Source organism: Trachemys scripta, chromosome 14, assembly GCF_013100865.1.
Source record: "Trachemys scripta elegans isolate TJP31775 chromosome 14, CAS_Tse_1.0, whole genome shotgun sequence".
Lineage (NCBI taxonomy): Eukaryota > Metazoa > Chordata > Testudines > Emydidae > Trachemys > Trachemys scripta.
Genome location: NC_048311.1, coordinates 36,037,644 through 36,049,759, shown reverse-complemented (window position 1 = coordinate 36,049,759; position 12,116 = coordinate 36,037,644). Strand labels below are relative to the sequence as shown.

General features: G+C 49.2%; 1 protein-coding gene across 3 annotated transcripts in view; it reads right to left on the bottom strand.

Moving 5' to 3' along the window:
* Positions 1-10,729: 10,729 nt before the first annotated feature.
* Positions 10,730-12,116, bottom strand: part of LOC117886920 (butyrophilin subfamily 1 member A1-like) — a 143,886-nt gene continuing 142,499 nt past the window's right edge. For all 3 annotated transcript variants that reach the window (XM_034789067.1, XM_034789068.1, XM_034789070.1), the window contains one exon: positions 10,730-11,241. In XM_034789067.1, the coding sequence (XP_034644958.1) occupies positions 10,730-11,241 (512 nt within the window). The remainder of the gene's footprint in view (positions 11,242-12,116) is intronic.

The following is a 12,116-nucleotide window of genomic DNA, read 5'->3' as shown; positions in this document are numbered from 1 at the left end:
ACTGCTAGTTTCACAACAAATGCTTTCCATGCTTCATAAAGATCCAGAACTGTTTGCCCTGCACCCTGGAGACAGAGGTTGAGTTCGTTTAGGTGAGCGGTGATACCAGTTAGAAACATGAGCTTACACAGCCATTTGTCATCAACCAATTCAGGGTAGTTTTGTTCTTTTTCCGACAAAAAGGCCTTGATTGCCTCAAAACAGTTTACAAAGCCACGACTTAGCCACCGAATGTTGCTGTGAAGTGGGATGTCATTATAAGCACTGTCCATCTCTTCTAGCAGTGCTTGAAATTGTCTGTGAGTCAAAGCAGATCAAGCAACAAGGAAATTCACAATTCGCACCACTATATTCATCACATTATTAAGCTCTGAATTAGAAATTTTAGCACACAGGTTTTCTTGATGGAATTTGACTGTCGGACAGCCAATTTGATCTTCAAGTAATTTTACAAATCCCTTCTGTTTTCCGACCATGGCAGGAACACCATCTGTTGTCACACAAAATATTTTTCTGATGTCAACTCCTCGTTCTTCAAAATGGTTTATAAAACTTTCCAGTATATCTTCCCCCTTTGTTGTGCCATGCAGGGGTTTTAGGCAACAAAGTTCCTCTTGGATTTTATCGGAAGTACAATATCTTGCAAAATTGCCAAACGTGGAACGTCGTTTATATCCACGCTCTCATCAACTGCAACACTAAACACTGCTGTGTCTTTCAATGCAGTAATCTGCTTTTCCTTAATGTTTTCTGCCATTTCACTTATGCGTCTCTCAACTGTTCTGGCAGAGATGAGCAGTTTTTTATTCTAGATATGATTGTATCTTTATTTGGAAATCATTGAACAAAATCTCCAAACTGCTGAGAAAAACTTCTTGTATATATTCCCCATCTGTAAACGGCTTTCCATTTTTTGCAATGCACTGTGCAATCTTGTAAATTCCTTCTGTATCTTGATTTTTACTTATACTTAAGCTTTTAAAAACACTGCTTTGCTTCTCATAGGCTGCTACTGCCTTTTTGATTGATTCAGTCTTGTCTGCTTCGTCAAGCAAGATTTTCTCATGCTTCATTTCAAAATGTCGAACACTTGATGTGCGAAATACAACATTTTCATAACAGAAAGCACAAATAGCACGGTCCTTCTTTTCAATAAATCCAAATGCGTCTGTCCAAGCAGGCTGAAATGATCGGACATCTAGCTTCGCTTTCTTAGGAACTGCCATTTTGTCAAATGTTCCCTTCAACTCTGTGGGGGGAAAAAATGGCGCTAGAAGGCAGGCACAAGGTCAAATGCAGTGTGGTCTGATATAAGCAATTTTAAGATGGGGTGCTGAACTGCACCCCCTCTTGCCTCATGTGCAACTCTCACTGTCCCAGGCTGGGGACAGTGAGCCACAGCGGGGAGGCTGCAGAGCACTGATCCAAGGCCAGGAGCAAAGCCCAGGGTGGCTTGCTGGGACTCCAGGCCGGAAAGCAGGCTGAGCAAGGCTGGAGATCCAGACACTGGCTGGCAGGAGGTCAGCGGCTGGAACCCCAGATTGGCAGCTGAGGTGAGTGGAGCTGGCAGCTGGTAGGGCTGAGCAGGGCCAGAGGCCTGGACCCTGTCTGGCAGGGGGCCTCCAACTGGAAGCAAGGTGAGTGGAGCTGCGGTGGTGGGGACCCCTGCTGGCGAGGGGCCAGCAGCCGGAATCCCAGAGCAGCGACTGAGCGGCTCAGCCCGCCGCCAGTCTGGGGTTTCCACCGCCGACTTCTGCCAGCTGGGGTCTCAGCCCGCTGCCAACCTGGGGTTCCTTCCCCCAGGCCAGCAGCGGGTGCTGAGTTGGATCCACGGCGGGACCCCGCCTGGCAGGAGCCGACAGCGGAAACCCCAGAGCAGCGGCGGGCTGAGTGGCTCAGCCCGCGCTGCGTGCCATCAAAAATCGGCTCGCGTGCCACCTTTGGCATGCGTGCCGTAGGTTGCTGAGACTAGAGGATCTGGGGGTGCCTTCTGGTCTTAAACTCTAGTCTATGACTCTATTGCTTATCAATTTTTCAAGTTAACTTTTGTTTGAAATGTATCCAGTTTAGCTTTTCCTCACATTCTTTAAAGTTAAATTAAAAAGCAAACACACAGACTCACACAAAAAGCAAGCAAGAAAACAAAAACAGGTTTTATATTGCAATACAATTTTAAAAGTTAAATTTAAAAGCAAAGAACTCCACACCAATTAAACAAACTCCCATCTGAAGACCCAATTTTGTACTAAAGTTTTCTTGTCAAAGGGGGGATAATGACACTTACCAATTTCTATATCTTTTTTCCCTAAAAAATAAACAGAAATAAATATTAAAGTTTATAATGAGCTTCCCTTCTATGTTATATTTGTCTCCTATTTAGTATAATTACTGTGCTGAATATATTGTATGTATTTGCCTTATTTCCTTAGAGTCTCCAACTATCTGGCAAGTAAGTGGGGGTTACCCTGTGGTTAGAATTTTCCTCCCAAGTTGTCCTGGTGACCCTGCCAGGAAGGAGCGAGGGGGTTGGAGGGACTGCAAATAAATTCATAGGGAAAAATAAAGAAGATACACCTTGCTGAGTGGGTGGCGGGATCCAAGTCCTGTCCATCAAAACCTGTAAGCAGATTGGCATTAAAGAAGGTAACCAGGTGAAGAGGGGGCGCTACGTATATATGTACACATTTAAAAAAAGTCTAACTGGTTTCCTGGTTACAATGTCAAAGCAGCAGGGGACAAATGCTCTGCCTTGCCTAAGAGTGGTAAATACAGAACTTTCCAATCACCACCACCACCATTACACAGTCTCATCAAATAAGAAGGCTGCATTTGATTTTAACTACACCCCTAGGTAACAACTGGTAGTGAACCCATGAGAAGGCCTTTAAGTCTGGCAGTTCCATCTTAGCCACTAATCCTAGAAATGACTGCAGAGCAACTGAAAGGCCATATGTGTCCAGAAATCCTTTGCCTCCTAAGAACCTCTTTGGGAGTCAATCAATAATTTCTTTTGTGCAAGAAAGTGCTTTGGCCTGCCTGAAAACGTTTTTAATAACATGTTGGGAAAGTTTTCTGCATATTTTCTGTGCTATGAAAGTGGCTGTTTGCTCAAAGTTAGATGCACTGTGTTATTCTAAAATAATTTATGAGCAGGGAGTCAGAGTTACTGTAATAGGAAAGAATAAAGCCTGTAGCCCACACAAAGATAATACAGACACAAGCCACTGACCTGCTACCTGCAGTTCCAATATACTTTCTTCATAAAAAGTATAATCTTGAACAGAGGAGTGGTATTGTCCTTCATCAGAGCGTCTGATATTGAGAATCCTCAAGGGAACATTTCCATCTGTGAATCCAGCTTTCAAAAGCTCTGTCCTCCGATACTCTGGCATTTTCCCATCATACTGATCATTCCCATCATGATACAGGTGCACAAAGGATAAAAACTGAGATCGGAACCATCTCACCTCCATGTTTGCAGCGCTCATCTGGGGGGACAGGTGACAGGGTAACACAGCTTCCTGACCCAGGATGGCAGTGACAGGGTCATGGGGTCCAATCCCTGTGAACTTTGCTGGAAAATGAACCAGAACAACAATAACAAAAAGCAGCTCAGAGGAAAGTGGGAATTTGATATGAAGGACACATGAACAAGGTTCCATTTCAGACAAACTTTCCAAAAAGTTCAGCCAGAGACAGACACCCGGCATGGAACATTTCAGCCTGAATGTTTAAGAGAGAGCAGCGCTCATGGGCAGCAGGACGGGGGCTCTGTTATAAGAACACTCAGCCTCAGTGTATGGCACAGGCACACAGCACTGAGATGGGGCATGGAGATGATAACAGGCAAGTTTGGTGCCTGGCACAGGCATGCAGTGTTGACACGGGGTGGGAAGCTGACGATGGGTGTGTTCAGTCCATGGCACAGTCACACATCAGAGAAACTGAGGCAGAGAACTGGGAATGGGCATGCTCATTGTACAGCTGAGACAAGCTTACCATTCAACAGGTTTTGTTTCTAAGTGATCTGATATTGACATGCTTACTTACATTGTCATAAAATTTGCTGGGCCTCACCAGGAATAAGGGTAGGGTTGGTGTTCTTTCACCAAGGTGCTCCTGGGACATGGCCCTATTGCTAGAGCCAATTGTTTGACTATTATGGTTCAGTTCTTCATATGATCAAGAGACCAAATAACCAAACTTAAACAAATGTATTGCCTAAAGACAAAACAGTGCACTATGAAAAAGAGACATCCACACCCTCCTTCCGGGATGCAATTCTTAACTTGCAGCTTGCTCACCTTAAACAGAAGGTGTGCTTCAAAAATACACCCCAAACCCACTTATATTTATACTGTGGCTGTTTACAAGTGAAAAAGCTCTTTATACATCACCTAAGATCCAGCTCCTTAACTTGTTCTTCTGTATCTTTTTTATCCCTGTTTTGGAGACCACATTCCAAACCACATGGGTGAAGAGGCACAGCCTAACCAGTGCTAGGACACACCTTTCATGTATCCTGGCTTTGACAGGCTTCCTATTTCCTATTGTGAACACTAACTTCAGTTTTGCAAACTTTGGTGGGATATTTGATATTGGTGAACAGAATTGTGGGACGAGCATAATACATTCAGTTAACTTCCCAACACTTTACATATAAATAATCACATGACATCAAAATATTCTGGTTCTTATTATATTTTTGTGCACATGTGGGGCTCATATTACGGCTCTGATCTTTTTTGCCTCTGAAACCCACTAAGTTAATTTATTTACATATTAATTATTGTTATTTTTCTTGTTATTATTCATTATTTATTAAACTCTTCAATAAGTGTCCAGTCAATGCTTTGGGCATCTTCGACAATCTTTTAAAAATACTTGTGTGAAGAAACAGACCTGGGCACTATCCCAGGAGCAAATAAAATAACGCAGCAGCAACACAATCAGAGCCAAAATTGAATAATGAAGGTGCTGATCTTGCTGTGTGGTTAAGTTTACACACTGTGAGTAGTTCCACTGACTTTGAGTGAAGCATGTTGTTCAGAGGCCTAAATAAATCCTCTAATAAACAGCAGACACAGGGCGGATTCCTACCTGATTCCATCTTGTGAACATAACAAATAAGGAAGAAAACAATAAACCCAGGGAGAGGGGAGCTGGCTCTGGAGCTGTGGCAGAATGAGAGAATCTTCATCTTCATTGTAACTTGATCTAGACAACAAGAAGGAGGAGGGGGAAAAAACCTCCCCATAGTGAGCATAACACTGATTAACATTAAATCATTAAAGTCAAACATTAAAGAAGGCACATTAAATAAAAAAGAAATAATTACATTGTTCAGTGAACTCTTTCATATTACAGAGAGCTCTCCCGTCAGCATAATAAAACCACCTCCATGAGCAGCAGAAGCTCTGTTAATGTGAGAAGCTCTCCAGCTGACATAGCACTGTGCACAACGGTGCTTATGTTCACAAGGGTGGCAGGTTTATATAATTTTTTGTGATGCCCAGAACGGGTCCAAGTCCCACCCCGTCCACCTACCTGCCTAAGGCTCTGTGAGGGAGTTTGGGTGCGGGAGCTGGGAGGGGTTGGGCTCTGGGAGGGAGTTAGGATGCAGGCTCTGGGCTGGGGCAGGCAGTTGGGGTGCAGGAGGGGGTGCAGGGGACAGGCTCTGTGTCAGGGCCGGCTCCAAGTTTTTTGCCACCCCAAGCAAAAAAAATTTCCCGTGCCCCCCGGCCCCACCCCATTCCAACCCCTTCCCCAAATCCCCGGGCCCGCCTCCTCCCCCGAGCGCGCCGCATTTCCCCTCCTACCCCTCCCTCCCAGGCTTTCCTGGGAGGGAGGGGGGAGAAGCGGAGCGGCGGCGCACTTGGGGGAACAGGAGGCAGTGGGGCGGAGGTAAGCTGGGGGGGGAGCGGTTCCTCTGCCCCCCCCAGGGTTACTTCCTGCAGCCCTCCCCCATGCCCCCCACTGCCGCAGCTCACCTCTGCTCCACCTGCTCCCCTGAGCATGCCGCCGCCGCTCCGCTTCTCCCCCCTCCCTCCCAGGCTTGCCGCAAAACAGCTGATTCGCGGGGCAAGCCTGGGAGGTAGGGGGGAGAAGCGTAGCAGTGGCGGCGGCGTGCTCGGGGAGGAGGCGGAGGTGAGCTGGGGGGGAGCGGTTCCTCTGCCCCCCCAGGGTTACTTCCTGAGGCCCTCCCCGCGCCCCCCATTGCCGCAGCTCACCTCCGCTCCGAATGCTTTCCTGAGTGCGCGGCCGCCGCTCCGCTTCTCCCCCCTCCCTTCCAGGCTTGCCGCAAAACAGCTGATTCCCGCAGCAAGCCTGGGAGGGAGGGGGGAAAAGCGGAGTGAGCAGGCGGCAGTGGAGCAGAGGTGAGCTGGGGGGAGCAGTTCCTCTGTCCCCCCCCAGGGTTACTTCCTGCAGCCCTCCCCATGCCCCCCACTGCCGCAACTCACCTCCTCTCAGGGCCTGCACTGCAAGCAACAACAACAACAACAAAAAAGGAGCCGGAGTGCCACCCCTTGGAAAGTGCCGCCCCAAGCACATGCTCGGAGGGCTGGTGCCTAGAGCCGGCCCTACTCTGGGTGGGAGTTTGGGTGTGGGGTCTTGGCTGGGGCAGGGGGTTGGGGTACAGGAGAGGGTATGGGGTGCAGTGTTTACCTCGAGTGGCTCCCGAAAGTGACCCGCACCCACCAGTGGCAGCAGCTCCTAGGTGGGGAGCCAGAGGGATCTCCACATGCTGCTGCCTGCAGGCACCGCTCCCGCAGCTCCCATTGCCCGCAGCTCAGGCGGGAGCAGTGCGTGGAGACCCACCCCACCCAGGGGCCGCAGGGACATGCTGGCTGCTTCCAGAAGCAAAGAGGAGCAGGTGGGCAGGAAGTCGCCTTAGCCCTGTTGCACTGCCAGTGGTGGCAGTGGGGGCCCTGGGCCCTTTTAAATTGCCAGGGGTGGCAGGCAGGGCCAGGGGGGACGCTCTGAGGAAGGCACAGGGGCAGCAGGCAGGGCCGCGGGAGAGACCCGGCTCCGAACTTTGATGGAGCCGGGCCCCCATGCTCTCATATTGGTGAGGCACGGGCACCATGGGCCCTTACAACTTGACACCCCATATGTCTGTGTAACTTATGTTAGTCAGGGAGTTGGTCTATTCACATCCCTGAGCAACGTAAATTCTGCCAACTTCAGCTGTCATGTGGACACAGCCTCAGGCGCTTCTCTTTGGCAGAGGAGCCCGGTTTAGGACACACCCCTGTTGTGAGCATTTCCCATTGCGTAGTTGAGATGGCTCCCCACCTAGCGTGCTGGCTCTTGTGGATGGCATTGTAAGGCATGTGCCTGTCTCCGTTCATCGTGCCAGGAGACTAGACACCTAAGTCAGGCTTTGTGGGTTGCAGTGTTCTTCTTGTGATGTTCTAAGCACCTACAAATTAGGAGCAGGTGATGCTCAGCATTGTAACCACCTAAGTCCCTTCATGGATCCCACCCCCAATCACTTACATTAGAAGCTCACAGAAAGCAAAGACACAGACCTGGCCGAAGGTGGGATGTCTCCTTTTTCTCCCTTTAGATCCCATCTTTTAGCTCATGGCCACCCTAGGTGAAGGGGTGTTTTTTTCCCCAATGCAATAGCAAACACAAGGCAGTGATCTCATTATACAGTCCCAGTGGAGATAAGCCAAGTGATTCTTTCACCTCAGTATAGCTACTCAAGGTGATTGTTAACCCTCCCAAACACCCCACAGAATTCTTATGACCAGTTACACTGAGGTGAAACCACCACTTGCCTTGTCTACACACAGATTGTACAAAGAGAGAGAGAAACCTGCACCCTAGTGTAGACAAACCCCCAGAGACTGTCTCTGGGAGGAGGTCCCATCCCATGACCCGCCCCTCCGCACCCCGTGAACACCACAGCAATTGCTGATGGACAGAAGAAATATGAACAGCATAGTTCATATCTCTTTAGCCACCTTTGAATAAATTCAACACCTCTGGAAATAGAAGAGTCAGCACCATGTGCTCAGCCCAGTTGAGGAATTCCTGATTGACATGGCTGTAGACAACACAAGGAACAGAGTGCAGATTGGATAGCAACATGTCACAGTGAAACCCCAGCTCTCATCAGAGGGACATGGCGCTGTATTCCCTGCTGGTGCTGGGGGGACACAACCAAGTAGGGAAGCAAATCCCACGACTCTGCCCCTAATAACTGCAGCTGGAAAATGTAAAAGGAACAAATCAGAATCGTCTTTCATTCTTTATTTACTGAAAATACCCATCAGAGTGCAAAGGAGTTGAGAAGCAGCTTTAATACCCACAACAATGGAAAACAGACCCACAAGTTTTGGGAACAGTTATTTTTAATGAAACTGAAATGGCAATGTCAAGGTTCTTTCCTCACTCTGAACTTTAGGGTACAGATGTGGGGACCTGCATGAAATACTCCTCTAAGCTTATTTACCAGCTTAGATCTAGTAGCTGCCACCACCAAATAGTTTAAACAAAGGTTTATGGGAGAGTTATTTGGAAACTCTGCCTTCCCCCAAAATATTTCCTAAGTCTTTATCCTCCCACTCTCCTGGGCAGCTCCTCACCAATTCCCTGGTAAACACAATCCAAAATCCTTGGATCTTAAAACAAGGAGAAATCAATCACCCCCCCCCCTTTCCTGGCAGGATTTGAGACTAATTCCCCTCCCCCAAGTCTGTATACCCTTTTTCCTGAGTAGACTCAAGAAAATCCCCACCACCACCACCACCACCAATTCCTGGTGAGTCCAGATCCAAACCCTTTGGATCGTAAAACAAGGAAAAATCAATCAGGTTCTTAAAAGAAGACTTTTAATTAAAGAGAAGAAAAAGGTGAAAGGAATACCTCTGTGAGATTATCATGCACGGAAATCTCACAGACAACAGATTCAAAACACAGAGGATTTCCCTCTGGGAAAAACCTTAAAGTTACACAAAAGAAACCCAATTTGATTTTCCCTCTTATGCAAAAGAAGTCACAAAAGAAAATAAAAATAATCTAATACATTCCTTCTCTAAATACTTACTACTTTTAAGAAATGTTAGATGGCTGATTCCTGGATCTTTCACACACCAGCACAAACACTTACTGAACAGACAAAGACTTTTTTCCCTCCTCCCTCTTTGAAAGCATCTTGTCCCCCCATTGGTTCCTCTGGTCAGGTGTCAGCTAGGCTATGTGAACTTTTGAACCCTTTACAGGTAAAAGAGGAATTAACCCTTAACTGTCTTTTTATGACAGGTAACGAAGTCAAGGAAGTAACAAATACAATTAATGAGTGACAGTCACACCTTCAGTGACATTTTATAAATCTCTGTCCCTTTTCTTCTCCCTTCTCTGTCACACTGTTCATTTTTACACACTATTTTTCTAGCACTCATTTCCATCCCGAAAACAACAAGGAGTCTGGTGGCACCTTAAAGACTAACAGATTTCAGATGCATCAGAAGAAGTGAGGTTTTTACCCATGAAAGCTTATGCCCAAATAAATCTGTAAGTCTTTAAGGTGCCACCAGGCTCCTTGTTGTTTTTGTAGATACAGACTAACACAGCTACCCCTTGATTTCCATCCCGGTTTATTTCTCTGTGTCTTCCACTCTCTTCTAATCCCTGTCACAGATCATTCCCCCTTATGTTCTCCATTCTTTCCCTGGAGTTTATCCCTTCTGCTCTCCTTGCCTCTGGCTGTTCCCCTCTTCAGAGTGTTTTCCTTTCATTGTTTTTATATTTAATTTTCACCCTTTGTCCAGGACTCTGTTTATTTTGTTTTACTTTATCTTTTCCTTTTGTTTTCTCTGTTCCCTCTGGTTCAGCCCAGCCAGCCCCCACCCCCAACCTGTGACTCAAACTTAAAAATCATGAGTCAGAACCAAAAATCATGAAATTGACCCCCCCCCCAAAATATGAGGGCTCAAAACAATATACAATGTATCCTGCTTTATCTTCTGATTTTTAAACTCTTCCTGCCCATCCCGCATGTGTGTGATAATTACAGTGTTGCCGGTTCTCCTGTAGTTACAGGGGATAGTGACTTGGGCCCCTGCCACAGTGGGGCCTGGTCCACACTAACCCCCCACTTCAAACTAAGATACGCAACTTCAGCTACGTTATTAACGTAGCTGAAGTCGAAGTACCTTAGTTCGAACTTACCGCGGGTCCAGACGCGGCAGGCAGGCTCCCCCGTCGATGCCGCGTACTCCTCTCGCGGAGCAGGAGTACCGGCGTCGACGGCGATCACTTCCGGGATCGATCCCAGAAGATCGATTGCTTACCGCCGGACCCGGAGGTAAGTATAGACATACCCGAGCTCTGGCTGGGAGACCCCAATGAGATCTAATCCCACAGATCTGTACAAACCACTCCCTGCTGCTGCGGAGCTTCCAGCTTCTCCCCAAACCTCCCGAACCCTGATTAATTAATTGTGTCCCTGCCACCCCCACATCTGCCTGTCCCCAGCCTGGCTGTTAGTTCTGCCCCATGCCCAGGCCCCACCTCTGCCCTTCTGGGCCCCCCTGCCCCTCCTGCAGCCCCAGGGATTCTTCCCCCTCCCCCTCCCATCCCTGGGGCTGAAGAGAGGGGGAGGAGCTTCCAGGAGTCATAGAGATGAGGAGCTAGGGGCTGGGTAGATGGGAGTCCTACAGAGTCATAGAGACTGGGGTGTGTGAGGCTAGAGATGCTAATTGCAGGGTTTCCAGTCTCAGGGACACAGTCTGAGCCAGGATCCCCCCACCCAGAGCCAGGGTCGGATTCTCTCCCCAGGGACGGAGCCCGGCGGGAAAGTGAAGATCGGGGCCTCGCCACCAGCATCGATAAATGTCACCTGCCCCCGGTCACAGTCCAGACAAACCCGGATCCTGCTGGGGGCCCGGCTCAGGTACAGGGGGGTCACAGGGGAGGTGAGAGCCCGGAACTGACCCTCCCCCCACCCAATAGCCCAGATTCCGCCCTTAGGGCTACAGCTGATCCGTCCCTTCCTCCCCACAGATTCTCTGGCCACCCCCACAGCCCAGGATCGCCCATCCCCCACCTCCACCTCCCAGCAATGTCTCCCCGAGGTGAATCCCTCGCAGCCCAGCGCACAGAGTTCAGTGTCAAATCTCTCAGGATTGTTGGGCAGTAGTTCCCACGTGTCTCCCCAATACACAATTTTCCGATCCTCAGACAGGACGAGTTGGGGATGAGCCGTGTCTGGATCCAGAGTCACATTCACTGGGGAGAGAGAATCAGAGTGATAGGGGCAGAGCTCAGCCCTGGGGGAAGGTTTGATGGAGTCAGTGACAGGATCTGCCCAGCTGGAGAGTGACTCAGGGAATCTCCTTCCTCCAGGATTTACCCGTTAGCTCTCAGCTCTCAGCACAGTGCTGGGGAGAGTCACCCCCCCACCACCACCTCCCGGCAGAGACGGGTCAGTGAAACAATCAGCTGGGCCAGGCCCGAGACACAGAATCTTTTCCCTCCTGCCCCCATGTCTCCCCCGGGAGGGGACTAGAGACTCTGGGAGCCCCAGCAAATGATACAACTTAGTGATCATTGACAGAGCTCCCACTCCCCCTCCCACCTTAAATCTCTCTGTGTCCCAGCTGCCCCTGTGCTGGACTTTGCTATGGGGCCTCCCCACTGCACCCGGCCTGCTCTGAAATGTCACAGCTCAGGCAGCACCAGGCCACACGGTACCAGGATTGAACAAGCCCAGAATTTCACTGCTCAGCAACTGTCACAGCACAAAAGTACATTAGCATGGGGCAGGGAGTGAGGGGTTAACACAAGGGAAGGGGGTTCACGGTAGAATGAGGCAGAGGCTACAAGTGGGGGGGGATCAGGGGTGGATTAGGGTTTTGTGGGGCCCTAGGCCAGAGCAAGTGGGGACCCCTCCCCACCTCTACTTCCTGAAGTCCCACCGCCCCCCATGTGCTTCTGCTGGGGAAATGGGGTCAGGGCACGGGTGCTTGCCCTGCTCTGCCCACCTGGCACTTCAGCTGGAGAGTGGGGCAAGCCCCCGCACCCCAATCCCATTCCCAGGCTGGAGTGCTGGGTGGGTGGAGCAGGGCAAGCCCCCTAGCCCTGACCCCACTCTCTGGCAGGAG